The sequence below is a fragment of the Hyperoodon ampullatus genome, assembly GCF_949752795.1.
Source record: "Hyperoodon ampullatus genome assembly, chromosome: 12".
NCBI lineage: Eukaryota > Metazoa > Chordata > Mammalia > Artiodactyla > Ziphiidae > Hyperoodon > Hyperoodon ampullatus.
The window spans coordinates 80,436,941-80,455,549 of record NC_136925.1 but is presented as its reverse complement, the minus strand read 5'-3'; the positions used below and the strand labels follow the sequence as shown (position 1 = coordinate 80,455,549).

The following is an 18,609-nucleotide window of genomic DNA, read 5'->3' as shown; positions in this document are numbered from 1 at the left end:
TAGCAAAATACTATTCTAATAAGTCTGCTTTAAATTTTTAAGGGAGAAAGTATTTTCTTTAATTGAAAACTTTTTTTCCAGGTCTTGAAAAATCTAACTCTGTGGGCAGTCTACTGTGATTGTGACATGTTCTTATAGTTAAGAGAAATGTTTTTAATTACATGCTAAATTAAACGTGTTATAATTGTTCTAAGTACACAGAATGTCCCTGGCTGCTTATTGCGTCATCTGTTGCAGAAGAATGGGAACCTCAACTCCTCCGCCAAAAAGCAGCACGTACTGGAGAGATGTCAGTGAGTACAGTTTAAACAACAATATCTTCTTGTAGAAACAGTGATAGAATTGTGGTTAAGTTTCCAGGGTTGTCCACAAAAACTTATTTAATCCATGATAAATCTCAAAGTTGTTTATGTCTTTTCTGTACTAAAGGTTCACCCCAAATTTGTACGCCCAGAGCCATGCATACTCGTTTTTCTTGGGAATCTTTTCCCTCCCCTATGTTTCCTGTCAGATTCATACTCATCCTTTTAAACTCGTGTCACTGCATTCTTATTCAGCAGCCATTTATTAAGCTTCTGTAAAACATGGTGCCAGGCACATGTATTAGGTTCTGGGAATTCAGTGGTGAACCAGGAAGATGTTTTGCTTGCCCTACAGGAACTTAGGATCTAGCACTAATCTACTGTCTTTATTTGTAAATCTTTATTTACATTACTTTTACTAATCTTTATTTGTAAAATGAGAATATTGGCCTAGGCCATCTTTCATTCATTCTGCTGTGTGCCAGGTACTATTACTAGGCCCTGAGGATACAGTATTGAATAAGATGAAGTCTCTGTCCTCATGGAGCTTCCTTTTGATCAGTAAGAAAGATCAGTTTTTAGGATAGATCCTTTTCATCTAGAAGATTCTGTGATTTTGTATTTTAAAAATAAAAAGAGGAGTGGGACAGAGAAGGGAGCTTTTCTTCTCTCATCATTTCTAGCAAAACACACTCAAGAGTAGTAAATACACTTCGGGGTAGGAGAAAAGGCTGTGAGTCTGTATTTTGTTTCCAGGGCTTAGTGAAAAAGAAACATCCTAGTAAGAAGAAGCAGATGGCAGCAGTATAGGAGGAAATAAACTGGCTGTTCCCGGGGAAGTCCAGGAAGCCATCTTGGAATGAAAAAGGTCCCAGAGGGGTTGCACAGTCAGGAAGCTCTGTGTGTCACAACTTTCGATCTCATCCCTGCAGATTTTCTGGAACTGTCCTCTTTCCTGTTCTGGAACCACTGGGTCCTAGAGTTTGGGAGGAATTTCCATCTCCCTTGGCTGATGCATAGGGAAGTTGATGGAGGAAAGTTCCTTATCCCTCAGTAGGGAGGCGAAATGTGTTCTTGGCAGCATAAGTTGAAGGTCTGAACAAAGGGCTACCTACCTCTATACATCCAACAAATTATAGGTTACATAGATATTCATGAGCTGCCTGCAGTCCCTAATCATCATGGGTAATATATTAGTTAACATTATGTTCAGTACATATAACAGAAACTAGACTATAATGGCTTAAATTAATAAGGTTTTCATTTTTCTTACATAACAGGAAGTCAAGATGGAGACAATTTAGGGCAGGAACCACAGTTTAGCAATTCTCTCATCTTCCTGCTCTATTATCTTATCATCCTCATGGTAACAAGTTGTTGCTGAATCCCAGGACATCAAGAAGGCAGAAAGACCAAAAGCCATGTTATGAGGCTTTGTCTTTTTATTTGGGGAAGGATCTCTCCCTATAGACTTCCATCTATATGTTTATATAGATGTATTATATCTCTATATATATATGTGTATATATATATTGGCTACAGCTGTGTTGCACAGCCAGCCCTACCTGCAGAGGAGTTTTTAGGTAGTAATCAGGTATCTTTGAATATCTTTAGCTAGTAAAGAAATTTGAATATCTTTAGGTAGTAATCAGGTTGTGTTAGTAAGAATCAAGGAAATTTGAATATCTTTAGGTAGTAATCAGGTTGTGTTAGTAAGAATTAAGGGGCTTATGTGTACTGAATAGACAGCTAGCTGTGTCTACCACTAGGACTTTTTTTTTTTAATATTAAAAAAAAATGTTTTCCAAGTTCCAAACAAAAAATTTTAAATAAGCCTGTAGAAAGTAACCTCTCTCTCTCTCTCTATATATATATATGTATATATATATATATATATTTTTTTTTTTTTTTTTTTTTGCGGTATGCGGGCCTCTCACTGTTGTGACCTCTCCCGTTGCGGAGCACAGGCTCTGGACGCGCAGGCTCAGCGGCCATGGCTCACGGGCCCAGCCGCTCTGCGGCATGTGGGATCTTCCCGGACCGGGGCACGAACCCGTGTTGCCTGCGTTAGCAGGCGGACTCTCAACCACTGCGCCACCAGGGAAGTCCTAACCTATATTTTTTTTAAAGATTTTTTTGATGTGGACCATTTTTAAAGTCTTTATTGAATTTGTTACAATATTGCTTCTGTTTTATGTTTTGTTTTTTTGGCTGCGAGGAATGTGGGATCTTAGCTCCCTGAACAGGTATCAAACCCGCACCCCCTGCATTGGAAGGAGAAGTATTAACCACTGGACCACCAGGGAAGTCCCTAACCTATATTTTAAACAGGACTACCTATATATGGCACTTAACCACCAATTATAACATAATTTCTTTGGGAAGAATCATTTTGTGTCCCACTTCACAAACATAATCCCTTAATATAGTCTTAGGTAGTGATATGGAGAATTCTTCCCATTCCTTTATTTAACTGGTTGTGAACTAAAAAAAAGTCAGGACAGTTAGCTCCCTGGACATTGCATTCAGTGAAAGCACTTTAGGCCTGGCAGTATCAGTAGTGCAGCAAAACGAGGGTTTCTTACTGATTTAGTGTGGAGGATGGCAGAATAAGAAGAGGTGGAGGAAGGGGAGAATTAGTATGAAATACAGATTGTATTTTGGACTCAGTGCCTATTGGTTCATTTTTTGTATCTGGGAATAGGAAGCCATGTGTTGATAGTAAATGATTATATTAATGGAAAGATATCAATTTTTCCAATTGATATTCATCACATTGACTTTTTTTCCCCCTTTCTTTTTGAAGGAAATATAATAAAGTTTACTGGATCACTTATTTTAGGGTAAGTGTCAACTGTGAAATATTAACTGGCTTTATGATACTACTGTTTGAAATCTCAGTGGAAGTGATTTACAGGTAACATGGGGCAGTGAAAGGGTATAGATTTTGGAATCTATAAACATGTGGATTCATCACTGGTTAATCACTGGTTCTACCACTTCAGTGTTGTCTTGATCCAGTTACTCTAACTCCTGAGGAGTGTTTTGTCTTGGATCGAGGTGTACGATGGGGTTTCTCCCCACCTGGCACTGTTTCTCTGAGGGAAGCACTTGGCATGTAGAGAGCAGGCACTCACTAATTAGCTTTCACACACCTAAAATCACATCTTGTGTTAGGTTATAAAGAGGGTGAAGAAGGTAAAAATAAACTATAGTCAGAATTACTTTTGAACATCCTTTAAGTCACCATAGAGCTCTTATGAAAGGAAATTGAGGTTGACTGAGAAAACCAATAGATTGACACTCTCATCTCATGCTGTTTCAGAGACACATGCTTAATGAATGGAGTAACTATCTTCCCCAAAATCGTTATTTTTCATTCTCTTTTCTTTCCTTTTTTTTTGGGGGGGGGGTGCGGAGGATATATATGTTAAATTTATGTCTAATACTGTTCTAGTGTTTTTGTTAATAATATTCTTTTTCATTAGTATAAATATAAAATCAACTCTTAGATGTTAAAATGATAAAGGAGATATATTTGGCATTTTATCCAAATACATACATTTCTCCATGAAATTGTAAGACAAAACATATTTAGATGATTTTTTCTTTTGATTCATTCCAGGCAAAAGATAAATGTATATTCTTTTCCACAATGCAATTTCTTTGTTTATATCACAGTTATATTCAGGAATATAGTGAAAATTAATCACAATTTCTGGTAAAGAATTTTGGCTTTCATGGAAAGCATGATAAAAATACTGAATCGATTTGTTCTTTTTGGCTGCTCAGATAGATTCCCCAGGAGAGGTGATGATTCTTGAGAGCTTTCTCTCTATTCTTCTGGTACTGGCCAGTGTCTGGCCTTTCTGTCTTACTTGCTTTTGCTTTAGGGTGGGAAGCTCAGAAAAAGACTTCATAAAACTGTTGTTTCTAAGTTGTGAATCTAGACAGAGTGCAGCCTTTGTGTCTGGATTTACTGTAGGTCAATCTGATTAGGGGAAAAGTCCTTCATTTTAGGATACACAACATTGTATTTCACTTTTTTCTTTCCAGTTTTCCTTTTTTTTTTTTTTTTTTGGCTGCACCGTGCAGCTAACAGGATTTTAATTCCCCAAACAGGGTTGAACCCGGGCCCTTGGCAGTGAAAGTGCGGAGTCCTAACAACTGCACGGAATTACAGTGCAGTAATACAGGAATTCCCTGTATTTCACTTAAAAAAATTTATTTATTTATTTATTTATTTTTGGCTGCATTGGGTCTTCTTTGCTGCGCGTGGGCTTTCTCTAGTTGCGGCGAGCGGGGGCTACTCTTCCTTGCGGTGTGCGGGGCTTCTTATTGCGGTGGCTTCTCCTGTTGTGGAGCACGGGCTCTAGGCACACGGCCTTCAGTAGCTGTGGCTCGCGGGCTCTAGAGCACAGGCTCAGTAGTTGTGGCGCACGGGCTTACTTGCTCTGCAGTATGTGGGATCTTCCCAGACCAGCGTTCGAACCCGTGTCCCCTGCATTGGCAGACGGATTCTTAACCCCTGCGACACCACTGCGTCCCCTGTATTTCAGTTTTAATATTTGATTTTAGGTATAACTCTCAGGAGAAATTTTCATATGCTGGTGATAAGGAGTACAAGTTGGCTAATCTTTAAAAAAAAATGGTTTGGCATTATTTAGTAAAGTTGAACAATATATATACTTTCAGAAAGTCTGTAATTTTACTTCTAGATATGTATCCTAGAGGAACATATACACATGCATACAGTGTAGATGTATATATACAATGTGTAACAGACTCAAGCTATCGATAGAAATTCCCTAAATTGCCTGTTTGTGGTAGAACAGATAAATAAGTTGTAGTATAGCTATACAATGGATGAATCACATACCATGTGAAAATATAAATGCATGAACTCCAGATACATGTAACAACATGGATGAATCTCACAAGCAGAAGGTGAACTAAAGAATACATACAGTGTGATTTCATTCCTGTGAAGTTCACAGACAGACAAAACTAAGCCCCGTTGTTTAAAGGTTCATGTTTAGGTGGTGAACTATAAAGAATAGCAAGGATATTACTATAATAAGACCCAGAATAATAGCTATAGAGATGAGAGAGTGGGTCAGGATCAGAGAGGGATGCACTGTGGGCTTATGGGTACTGTTAATGTTTTGTTTTTTTTGCCTGGGTATGGTATTGCAGCTATTTATTATTATTTGTAAGCTGAAATGTGTGTATACATTTATACATATATATGTATAATGTATGTTATATGCACATTACTGTATATAGGTTATGTTTCCCAATAAAAAAGAAAAAGTTCTACAAAAAGCTTAATAAAAAAAAGTGGCTCCTGTGTTATATTTAGATCATATATTTATGATGAATTTTTTGTTTCTTTTTAAGAGGTTCTTTATTTATTACATATGAAGTTCTGGCCTTGAAGAAGTCTTTGACATTAGATACTCGAGTGGTAGAAAGAGAAAAAATGAAGTCATATATATATGTGCACACAGTTTCTTTAGATAAAAGAGAAAATCACGGTAAGTTTATGGTAAAGTAATCCCATCTTCATGAAAAATGGAAGCTACTTATTGAATTTAAAAATGAGTATTTAGGAATGTAAATTGGTACAAACACTACGGAAAACAGTATTGAGATTCCTTAAAAATTTAAAAATAGAACTACAATAGAACCAGCAATGCCACTCCTGAGTATTTATCCAAAGGAAATTCTAAAAGATTATGCACTCCTCTATTCACTGCAGCATTATTTACAATAGTCAAGATATGAAAGCAACCTAAGTGCCCATCAGTAGATGAATGGATAAAGAGGATGCGGTACATATATACAATGGAATATTACTCAGCCATAAAAAGGAATGAAACCTTGCCATTTGTAACAACATGGATAAACCCAGAGGATATTATGCTAAGTGAAATAAGTCAGAGAAGGACAAATGCTGTATTATTTCACATATATGTGGAATCTAGAAATAAAACATGAATAAACATAACAAAACAGAATCGTTTCTACAGAGAACAAACAGGTGGTTGCCAGAGGGGTAGGATGAGGGGAGGAGAGAAATAGGTGAGGGCGATTAAGAGGTACAGAGTTCTGGTTACAAAATAAATGAGTTATGGGTATGAAGTGTGGGGAATGTGGTCCATAATTATGCAATACCTTTGTATGGTAACAGACAGTAACTGGACTGAGCGTGGTGATCATTTTGAAATGTATAGAAATATGGAATCACTGTGTTGTATACCAGGAACTAACACAGTGTTGTAGGTCATTATACTTCAAAAACGAACTCATAGAAACAGAGATCGGGTTTGTGGTTACCAGAGGTGGGGCATGTGGAGGAAGGGGAGTTGGATGAAGGTGGTCAAAATGTACAAACTTGCAGTTATAAGGTAAATAAGTACTAGGGATGTCATGTATAACATTAATAAATATAAATGTAAATGTAATTAACACTGCTGTATGTTATATATGAAAGTTGTTAAGAGAGTGAATCCTAAGAAGTCTCATTACAGAGAAAAAGAAACATTTTTTTTCTTTTTCTTTGATTTTGTATCCGTATGAGATGATAGATGTTCACTAAACTTGTTGTGGTAATCATTTCATGATGTTTGTAAGTCAAATCATTATGCTGTTTACCTTAAAGTTATACAGAGCTGTATGTCAACTATATTTCAGGAAAACTGGAAGAAAAAAACTATAAAAAATAAAAAATGAGTATTTAAAGCACAATATTAATAAAATAGGTTCAGCTAAGTCTACAAATCACCAAACCCTATGAGAACCAAGTTCCTAAAGAATTAATTGAAGATAAAATTTTGGACTTTCATATTTAACCCACATTTGCAGCTCTCCTATAACTAAGTCAGATGAAGACTAGCCAGCTTTTTTAGTCTAAACTTGGAGTTCCTCACAGGCTGGTCCTCAGTTTAGCAAGCATAAAAACATGATTTTGTCACTTAGCGCAGAGGTATTTTTGCTCTAAGGCATTTATTCATGCACACTAAACTCATGAGATGGATTCACAAGTATGAATAGCAACTTATTTACAGAGGGAAAAAATCTGTCGTTAAGGCTGGAAAACCTGTCTTTACTAGTCAGAACACTCCCCTTCTCCATATTTTGGTCACATGGAAACCCAATTAGTAATCAGACGATTGCTTGTTGAACATGAGATTTTAGGGCAGAGGAGTATCTTTTCATCAGGATATGGGTAGCTTGGTGAGTCATCACACTAGATTTACAGCTGCCTGTTCTACACTGTCAGCCAGAATAACCATGCCTGTGAGCACTTTACATTCCCTGAGTGGGCAGGTTCTGCTGCTCCCCTGTCTACAGCTATATGTATCACCACTCTCTCCTGTTTGTGTTTATTGTTATTTCACCTTCCTGTTTCAACGTGCTTTTATGGTGTGTTACAATTTCAATTACACAGATAATTTTTATAGCATATAATTTACCTATATAGTAAAGCTTAATCTCATTAGTAAGGTATGTCTAAATTTCACTTTGAGAGTGGTATTTTTAAGTGACATTTTCCTGAATGTAGTTAATCCTATGTTGTATATGAGGCTTTTTGTTAGTTTTAGTTAGTGTTTTTGCTTTTGTTTTGTTTTTACTTTCTCCCTGACTAGGAAAGCAGTGGTTTTTTTGGGGATCTAGAGTTCTGTGTTCCCATAATGGTTTTAGTTGCTTTAAACAGTGACAGTAAAAAGAGAAAGTTGCTGTTTTACGAGACCAGTGCTCTAACCCCTGAGCTATGGAGCCGATGCTGTTTTATATTTTCTTTTTGAAAAAATTGGGGTTTAGTTTATACATTTTTTTCTTTGAAGTATTGGAGCATAGCATTAAGAGTACCTACTTGGTTTTATTTAAATTTGTAATCATTTTAGGAATCACCTACCAGGCAAGAAAAGAGCTTCACAAAGCAGTAAGAAAAGTATTGGCAACATCAGCCAGGATATTACAGGGTCCATTTGCTGGTAAGTATCACATATTTAACTGAAGCTCCTTATCAGTAATCTGAAAGTCATTCGATGATCAACCTGAGATTTTTTTTCCCATTTCTTATACTAACATTTATTATAGCTATGGAAAATTGAGGAACATTATTCTCTTGAGCTATATTTAAGGGCTTGATGCCTTGGACTCTTTTCTTCTATCTTTATGGATGCATTGTTGTTAGATAGTTGTAAATAAATATTGAGACTCTCTTGATGAATATTTCAAAATTTAAAATTTGTTAGAAAATCACTCCCATGCTTTCTCATAATGAGAATATTGCATCAAAAATGTAGATTTCACAATCAGGCAAATCTGCATTGTGAAGCTAGCTATAAAAGAGCTGACCTGATCTCTTTAAAAAGTTGGCATCATGAAAAAAAAAGGTGGGAAAACTTTCTAGAATTAAGATACTAAAGAGACTTAAATCCTGTCTTTTAAAAAGCAGCTCTAAAGATATTTTGAGGGCAATTGGAAAAATTTGAATATGGAATTGGACTGAATTTTAGATGATTTGGAAGATTTTTGTTAGTATTCTTGGGCGTTAAAATGGCATTGTGATTATATAGGAGAATGCAGGCTTATTCTTAGGAGATGCATGTTGAACTATGAAAGGGTAGAATGTCATTATTCCTGCACCTTTCTTTCACATAGTTCAGAAATAAATACACACACATCCTGGGGAATTCCTGGCAGTCCAGTGGTTAGGACTTCACGCTTTCACTGCTGAGGGCCCAGGTTCGATCTCTGGTTGGGAAACTAAGATCCCACAAGCTATGTGGCGTGACAAAAAAAAAAAAAAAAAAAAAAATACACACACATCCATATAGATTAAGCAAATATGGCAAAATAATAACATTTATTAAATCTAGTTGTGGTAAGTATGTGGATGTCAATGTATTATTCTTTTAATCTATCCCATATGTTTGATATTTCTCATAATAGAAAGTTTTTTAGGGAAAAGGAGCCAAAAAAAAAAGATCTCATTGTGAAAGCAACATAATATATAAAACAAAAGCACATACAAAATATACGTAACAAATAAAACAAAATAATATGACAGAACTGAGAACAAACCTATCAGTCATTATCAACACCTGGAGACGGATATAACTTTCCTATTGTAGATTTCAAATATTTGTAAATTACTGTCTTAAATGTGAGGATGAAAATGTTGTTTTAACTGTTCACATTGTCTTTTTTTTTTTTTTTTTTTTTTTAACAAAGACACCTTTAGTACAATTGACATAGAAGATCACGAATGTGCTGTGTGGCTACTCCTGAGGAAGAGTAAGTCCGATGACAGAGCAGCACGACTGCAGGCTGTGCAGGAAATGTCAGAGACCCATCACTGGCATGGTAATGAAACCATCTGAACACATGGCACACCATCAGCTAGCTCTTGATTTCTGATGTAAAAGAGAAGGGAAGGAGGTATTAAGGAAGGAAAATAATTCAGGAAATATTAATATATGTAAAAAATATTTTCAAAAAAATTTAAAAGAAACTCTAGTGATAGAGAAAGTGTAAAACCTGAGAGAAAGTGTAAAACCTGCTGGCCTGGTAGTCATATTGTGTTTGGTAAAAACACCCTCAAAACTGAGGTAGATATATTTGTATAACTTTCTACCAGAATGAACTTTTACTTGATTGGAGAAACTCTTGATTCTGATAGTTATGGCCTAATGTGTCTGTGGGTTTTTTTGGTTCCTATTTAATAAAATATATTTTAATTGCTGGCTGCATCAAAGTTATATTTGCATTCACTTTGACAGTCTATTTGGCTTTAATACTAATACTTCGTTAAATGTGCCTAATTTGCATGTGTATATTTGTTTTTTAAGGAAGATTTTAAATATTTAGTTGTATTTAAAATCACAAGTTCTGCAGTAAAAGTACATGAGCAAGAGATCAGATCTGCTCTGAGTACAGGGACTAAAGTACACTTTGTTAGTAGAGTCATCTTGTAAAAATGGGTAAACAAAAAAGAATAATGTTTTCAAAGAAAAATTTAGTCTCAGAATAAGATCTCTGTCTTCATACAAGTTAATTAGTTTGATTGAGTGGTGGCTATAATAATTTATAATAATTTGTAATGTAAAAATAAGCTTCTTTAATACGAGTGGAGACTTAGAATAAAAATCTGTTTCAAAATCTGCCTCCCAGGACTCCATTTCAGACTTCTGCTGTATCAGAAAAATCACAGTTGGAGCCCTGGCATGTAGATTTTTTTAAAGTTCCCCACTTGATTCTAAAGAGCTCACCCAAGTTATATAGTGCTATTATTAAAAAATGTCTCTTTCAGTGGCTGCAGTTTATTTTTGATACATGTCCTTAATCCATTTGGGATGCTATAACAAAATACCTTAGACCGGGTAGCTTATAAACAACAGAAATTTATTTCTCACAGTTTTCTGGAAGCTGGGAAATATAAGATCAGGGTGCCAGCAGATTCTGTGTCTGGTGAGGATTGAGGGAGCTCTCTGGGGTCTCTTTTATAAGAGCACTAATCCCAGTCATGAGGGTGCCACCATCCTGACCTAATCACCTCACAGAGGTGCTACCTCCAAATACTGTGACATTGGGGATTAGGTTTCAACACATGAATTTGGAAGGGACACAAACACTGTATAGCAATACATAAAGAATGGAATGGTGAAATCATGAAGGCTAAAACAAAGTACTACTGTCTGGAACCTCAGATTATTCATGGGCTTCATGGAATGTCAAAGCACCATGTAGGTACCAGGGGACGACAGGTTTAAACGGAACTCAGGTTTTTTGAGTAGTGATCAAAATAGCTTTTGGATGATGGAATTTTTTTTCTTTAAGGAGAAGTTAAATTGGTTCTGACCTATCAGTTTTCACATTTGAGGTTTATTTTTTTCAAAAAGGTTAGTTTGATTGTGATATACCTAGATATATGTTGAGAATTATGAGATCAGTCATGGAAATGTTGGATATTTAGCTTACTGGTATTGTAAATGCAGTTGCAGTTAAAAAAAATTTGGGAAATTTTGAATTACAAACTTGTAGTTTAAAAGTTAAGTTGTTAATTTAACCTTTGAAATAACCATAAGCTAATTTGGGTGCTCACAATATACTTTTACAATAGATTACCAGTATAGGATAATTGCTCAAGCCTGTGATCTGAGAACTCTTATTGGTCTGGCACGAAGCAAAGATAGTGATCTTCGCTTTTTTCTCCACCCACCTCCTTTGCCATCTTTAAAAGAAGTAAGTAAATAAAATAATCCAGTGAGTAAAAAATGTTTAATATATCATCTTCACTTTGGGTGCAAAATAACCATTCAAAAAGCAGTTTGTTGATTACTTGTCACAAGCAGGTAAACTAGGGTGTAAACCTGCAATTGTAGCTTCCATTCCAAGATTTCTTGATTCCACAGGAGGTGCTGTTTCTCCTAAATTATTTTCCCCTATGTGGAGTTGGGAGTCTCTATACACCAGAGGGTGGCTTCTTAGCATATCAGCATCCATAAATTGTTCCTTTGTTCTAAAGTTGCTATAGAACAGTTTTTCTCAACCTCAACACTACTGACATTTTGGGCCAAATAATTCTTTGTTGTTGGAAGCTGTTCTGTACACTGTAGCAGCATCCCTGGCATCTACTCATTGGATGACAGTAGCACCCCCAAGTTGTAACAACCAAAAATGTCTCAGATATCGCTGAATATTTCCTGGGGTGCAAAACAGTCTCTGGAGAACTACTACATACAGATATTAATGTACTAATATACATGGATATTAATTGTTAACTACTAATATAGATATTAGAGCATGTTCCTTGAGTGCTTTTCTCAGACTTTTCTAGAAAATGAAAATCTGAAAACTTGCAATCCGTTTTTGAAAAATAGAAAAACAAATTATTCTAGATATTAGTTATTAGAAAAAATCAGGTAGGAGTAAGTTCTGCATATTAAAAAGCCAGCTTTAGTTAGAAAGAATGTAATAATTCATTTTGAGTCAAGATGTGAAGTAGACTATGAGGTGAAAATCTTGAGCTATGCTTTGCAATAGGTCTTTCAGATTGAGTTAGCAGACATGAAAGTATAGAATTCAAAATTAAATGATCCTCTACTAACCAGGGTGGTGACTGTTTTCAAGACTAAAAGCACTGATTTACCTCTCCTGTTTTGTTTTGGCTTTGATTCTTTGTGTACTTTTGTTATACTCAATTGTTCAGTTTAATTATGAAGAATTTATTTTCCTTTATTTCAGGATTCTTCCATTGAAGAAGAGCTCAGACAGTTGCTGGCTTCTTTACCTCAAACAGACCTAGATGAGTGCATCCAGTATTTTACATCTTTGGCTCTGAGTGAAAGCAGTCAAAGTCTAGCTGCTCAGAAGGTTAGCTCATTTATTCATTCAGTAAATATTTTTGAGGGCCCACTTTTCCAAGATATTGTGCCAGGGGCTCGCACTAAGAACTTCAGAATAGTCTTTCATCCATGAACTGAATAAACATCCTGATTCCTGGTTGTGTGCCACACAGTGGGCTAGGTGTTCAGGATAATGGGAGACAGGTAAATAAACAAAGTCACAAAGTGTGTAAGAGAGACACAGGTTACTTCAAGAGCCCATCACTCTGTTTAAAAGACCATTTTAAAAAGGCTTCATAGGAAGTACTCTGAAGTCGCATCTTGAAGAATGAATAGTAATTGACAAGGCTTTAAAATATTACCTCTATGTTGGTGATGCCTAAACTCAATCTCTCTAGCCCTGTGTTCTCATCTAAGCTCTAGATATGGATATTCAACCTCCTTCTTGACGTCTCTACTTGGATGTGTAATAGGCATCCCAACTTTACATGCCAAACCCACCCACCCTCTGCAAGCTCTTCCTCCTCTAGTCTTTTTCATTTCAGTAGAGGGCAGAGTACCCACCTAGTTGCTTAAGCTAAAGCCTAGGGATTCTTGCTTCCTTTCTTCCAGGTTCACCTAATCAGCAGTTACTGTGAGCTGTTCCTTCAAGTATACCCTGAATCCCTTTGTCTCACCACCTTCACTGTAGCCACTGACTCCTGGCCATCATCATCTCTTCTTCGTAGTGTCCTGTTCTTTCATCTTGCTTTCTCTTCTTCCTTTCATTTAGAAATAAGTTTAGAGTCTCTTTCACAGTTTTTTATTATTTCAGTTTATTGGGGGTTAATTCCTGTTTGTGGTGGCACAGACTCCCCCTTATGTTATATTGTAGATTAACGTGTGTTAATCATTTTTACTGTGAGCTTATCTTTAGCCAGATTGTTTTCTATGGGAGTCCCAAGCACCTCAGATTCTAAATTTATCTCTACAGAGCAGTTTTTGTGTTTGCTTCTTTTCGATACCCTAGGAGTTCACTGTTAGGGACTAGTTTTTTTATATTGATTCCTCAGTATGGAATTTCTGTAGCACATAGGTAGTATAAATTCAGATATATCTATGGATGGCAGAGTCTTAGGATTGTGATTTCTCACTCAAAGCCCCAAGCAGAAACAGGCTTCTTGTTGCTTTCATGGGCTGCTGGGCAGAGTTTTTCTAGACTCTCTTATAGACAAGGAGGCAATCTTTCCAAGGTTCTGCCTTTATATAGGGATCTCAAATCTAGCTCCCATAGAATGTGAGACTCAAAACCACATCTTCTGCACTGAACAAGTGTTAAAAGCCCATCCTGAGCTGCCTGCAGGAATTTTACATCATCAGCTATGTGCTTATCGCTTCTGCTGAATGTTCTGTTTTCAATTCTAGCACCCAAGGGTTTCCCTTTATTTATTTTTATTTTCTTTAGAGCTTGACTTTGTTTTATTTTTTTTTAAGATTTATTTATTGTTTATTTATTTTTGGCTGCATCGGGTCTTAGTTGCGGCACGCGGGATCTTTGTTGAGGCATGCAGGATCTCTCATTGAGGTGCGTGGGCTTCTTCTCTAGTCGTGGCGTGTGGGTTTTCTCTTCTCTCGTTGTGGCACTCAGGCTCCAGGGCGCATGGGCTCTGCAGTTTGTGGCACGTGGGCTCTAGCTGAGGCGCACGAGCTCAGTAGTTGTGGCACACGGCCTTAGTTGCACCGCAGCATGTGGGATCTTAGTTTCCTGACCAGGGATCGAACCCGTGTCCCCTGCATTGTAAGGCAGATTCTTTACCACTGGACCACCAGGGAAGTCCCTGAGCTTGACTTTGTTTTAAAATAGCTTTTGTTATATTTTATTAAACATGTTTGTCATGGGAGGTGTTCACCATGTCAACTAAAGAAAAACACACAACCTAAAGTTGTGAGTTAAGTTTTATTCGAGGGACCTTACTTAGGACTGTAGCCCAGGAAACAGCGTCTCATATAACTCTGCGGAACTGCTCCAAAGAGGTCAGGGAGGAGCCAGAAATACTGAGTTTTTGTTGGGAAAAAAAGCCACATAGTTGAACATCATAGATTACTGCTAATCACAAAGAACAGACATCTCAAGTTAATGGTTTTATGTAGGGGAAGATGCAAGAATCTGGGCTCACTGAAATTATTCCTTAGGTATGTACCTTAACTATCTAGGGCCAGTATCGAGCACAGAATGTTTCACGTTTCCCTCCACCCTGAATTCCCCTCAGGCACACAGCGGGTGGGGGTGCTGCCGTGGCTGAAGGCTTGATGGTGGGCGCCATTGTTTGTTTTCTGTAATGGCAGGCTATGTTCTTTGTCCACAACTGGAAGCCAAGTTCACCATCTTGCTGGATCCAGAAAGCTTCCTTATTGCGTCTCCATCACCTCTGTGAGCTACAGACACCACATCAACCTCTATCCTCCAATTTACCTCTCCAGTTCTGTGTCCTCACAGCAGCCAGAGTGATGTTTTTAAAAACACAAGTTAGATCCAGTCATACTCCTGCTTGAAGGCGTCCAAATGGCTTCCCATTACATGTTAAGTCTGAGCCCTTTACTTTTTGTGATCCAGACATGGACTGGCCCTTGTTTACTGGTGTGCCTGCCCCTGGGGGTGGTGAGAGGATTGACAGGAAGGTGCCACTAGGCACAGTTACAGAGTGTAAAGTTTGTTTGGTGGCAAGGAGTCTGAAAACTGAAGGAAACCATGCATTAAGTGAGGAAGGCACGGCGTCTGCAGTGTCATCAGAGCTCTCAGAGTGCTCCATGGGGAAGCTCCACTCCTTTGGAATAAGGCTGCCTTCAGACGGGAAAAGGCGCCCCTTCTGATGGAGGTGTTGGTGTTCTCTCCCCACATCTCCTACTCCCATTGACTAGATGTAAATACCTGGCAGACAACTACCCACACATAGCAGAGGGCTTCTGAGTGAATCAAAGCAGCGTCCTAGGCGTAGCATCCTAAACAGACTCCAACTCCGGCCCGCCCGAGGGTGATTACTGAATGCCATTATTCTTGTGGTACCATTTCAGCAAGACTTTTGTCTTCGTAAAATATCTCTTATATCTCTAAGAGAAATCAAAACAAACTATAATCACTATTACTATAATAACTAATCAACTCAGTGAGGAGAAAGTATTTTATCAGTAAAACAAATCATAGTATTTTATATTCTTTTACCAATTGAATTGCCAACTAAAAATTGGCACTCTCCATCTGCCTCTACAAGGATTAAGTCACTGGCCACTGCAGCCACTGACCATCAACACACCCTGAAAGGAGTTCAGGGCAGAGATCGGGAATGAGGTGCTCGGTGCTCTGGGAAAAACTGGCAGAACAGGCCTTCAGATAGTTAGACATTTTCAGGAGAAGGTTTTATGAGCCCAAGTTCTCACATCTCCTCGTATCTAGAAAAGCACTGAGATCGTTAGTGGTGACAGCTGCTCCTCGTGACGAGCAGCAAGCCTCTGGCAACGTGTGCTTGACAGCACGTCCCCCCTTCTTTAAACTCATACATAATACTGACCTTGCCCCCTGACCTCTGTGGAGCAGTTCCTCCGAGCTGTCTGAGACGCTGTCTCCTTGGGCTGTAGTCCTCATTTTGCCCCAACTCACAACTCTCACGTTGTTCATTTCTTTCAGTCAACAGAATGATTTGTCTTTTCCTCACCTGTTTTTATGAGAAATTAGGGACACATCAGTAGATATGACTTCTCTAGTATACTTTTTATAATTTCTCCTTTCGACCATGTCTTGGAGTCGTTCCAGTGAAGTGTAGTCATTTTCCTTTTGATACTCAGAGCGCCACTGCCTGGCCACCAGGACCTGTTCCTTAGGCTGACCTCATTATCCTTTTAAATTCCATCCCCAGGGTGGCTGTGAGAGCACCCTTGTTTTCTGAGAGTAAGATGTCCCTGGCTCTTCTTGATTCTCCTGCCCTACAACGAGCGCCAGCTGCTCCTGCACGGCATCCCACCCCCTGCCCTCTCCCAGAGCCGTCACGCACTTCTCTCCTCGCTCCCGTGCCAGAGCTCCTGGAACCTGGCCTGATGTTCCTCACTGTCAGCACAGAACATGTTCTGCTCATTACTATTCAGTTACCATCCCTCTGCCTTCTAGAGTGTTCTGTCACCTTCTACAGTGCTTCCTTACCTTTTGCTAAGTGAAGAGGAGAGTGGTTGAATACACTCTGCCACTTCTTTTCTGCCCAGAAGTCATGGCCTCAGCCTGCAGTTTAAAGAAGGAGCACATCTTTAGTTAGTTTAATATTGAAATAAATGTTTAGTTTCAATCCTGAGGTCCCATCTCATCAGATCAGTAAGCAGCTCCATCGTAGTTACTCTTATTTCCCCACCCCCTCCCCAGTTTAGTCAGGCTCTGGATTTTTTTTATATGCCAGTAAGTTGGGGATGAAGGAGTGGGAGGGGCATCCATCTGGCTTTTAGTGATCTGATCAGTTTATGACACACCTGTCCCGTGATAATCCCCAGGCTCCCTTCAAATGGAGTGAGCTCCTTCCGTACAAAACTGCTCACGTGAAGAGCTTCCTCTGGGCTTTAGCAGATAGCCTACAGTTATGATCGGGTTTAGAGCAGGGCTTCTTAATCTCTGTACACCCAAAGGTGCATCCCTTTGGTGATTTGGTAAAGTCTATGAACTCATTTCTAGATGCATAAAATACAATTCATAGCATTACATGGGAAACCAATTATACTGAAAGACTGTTATCAAAATAAAAAATTTGTAACATAATTAATATATGTACTTCAATTTCAAACTTAAAGAATTGCAACAATAATACATTTCACTAGATTTTCCAGTTATTCATATTTTATCCCATTTGTTTTATCATTCCCCATTTACTCTCCCTCTTTCTATAGATATATTTTTATATGTCTATTTACACACATCTGCTGTTTCCACCCTGAACCTTTTGAGAGTTAGGTGCAGTGTCGATTTTAGGTCACCATTGTGAGAATGTGCAGTTGGCATGCAAAGGAACGAGGAGCATAATGTTCTTGCCAGGTAGCTGCAGCAAGTGGTGGGGAAGTAGCTGCGCTTTCTGTTGTTGAGAGTCACACAGACTGCTGCTGTTTCTGTGGTTTATTGTCTGTGTTTATAATTGAATACAATGAAAAAATTTAGTTAAGTGTTAGGAAAATAGAGATGTAATTTTCTCCCAGCCAAGCTTACATCCTCCCCTGAATTCTATCTACCCAGACCCTTAAGGATGACCTGGGTTACAAACTCATGCTTTAGAATGAACGTCATTTACGCTGTTAGTTTGCACAAGTTGCAGAGCTCTAAGGTTGTAACTTTTTACGAAGAAACACAGAGATTAGCTCTCACGCATATTAAAACAAAGGGGCCCACAACCACAACTAGAAGCAGTATCAAAACTCCCCATCCTCCCTGCTCCCCACCCACCCTGGCAATAATTTGCCTTCCCTCCTTTTATTCTTTCTGTTCATTGGGAGAACTGGGTCAGTGAAAGTACTTCTCCCACATCTGTCACCTCCTTCCACATCTAAAGCCTTGGTAGCTATCCAAGATCTGCCTGGGAATTTGTTGACTGCAGTTCTGGTGGGAGGTCAGGGGATGGGCCAGGGTGGTCCTTGGTCTTCTACTATCCCAGATATTACTATCAAGATTGCTCCTTCTTTGATGTCAGGATCCGGGTTTCAGTCTTGTTTTGGTTTTTGTTACCATCTGGACACTCCCCATCAGTCAGCTTGTCTCCAGTTTCAACATCGGTTAGAGGACCTCAGGTGAATGTGACCTAGAGCCTAAGGATGCAGAAGTTTGGACATTTTAATTATGATTTCTTTTTGATCTAATGTAGCAAACTGCCTGGAGTCAAGAGAACAGTGGGTATGGTGCATTGAAATGATTTCCCATCGTAAAGCTTTTATGGTCTTGGCTAAGGACA

At 38.3% G+C, this 18,609-nt stretch overlaps 1 protein-coding gene and 1 long non-coding RNA gene across 3 annotated transcripts in view; one reads left to right on the top strand and one right to left on the bottom strand.

Moving 5' to 3' along the window:
* Positions 1-201: 201 nt before the first annotated feature.
* Positions 202-18,609, top strand: part of SERAC1 (serine active site containing 1) — a gene marked incomplete at its 5' end in the record, with an annotated part of 43,210 nt that continues 24,802 nt past the window's right edge. The window contains 7 exons of one of the 2 annotated variants that reach the window (XM_079716245.1): positions 202-293; positions 3,109-3,145; positions 5,703-5,839; positions 8,213-8,302; positions 9,549-9,680; positions 11,437-11,558; positions 12,561-12,689. In XM_079716245.1, the coding sequence (XP_079572371.1) occupies positions 203-293; positions 3,109-3,145; positions 5,703-5,839; positions 8,213-8,302; positions 9,549-9,680; positions 11,437-11,558; positions 12,561-12,689 (738 nt within the window). The remainder of the gene's footprint in view (positions 294-3,108; positions 3,146-5,702; positions 5,840-8,212; positions 8,303-9,548; positions 9,681-11,436; positions 11,559-12,560; positions 12,690-18,609) is intronic. The other variant, XM_079716246.1, reaches the window with a different exon arrangement.
* On the bottom strand, positions 9,424-16,346 carry LOC307061201. The gene is made up of 3 exons (XR_013811173.1): positions 16,207-16,346; positions 15,570-15,748; positions 9,424-9,730 (listed from the first exon to the last, which is right to left on the bottom strand). It is a non-coding gene; the product is annotated as an uncharacterized lncRNA (long non-coding RNA).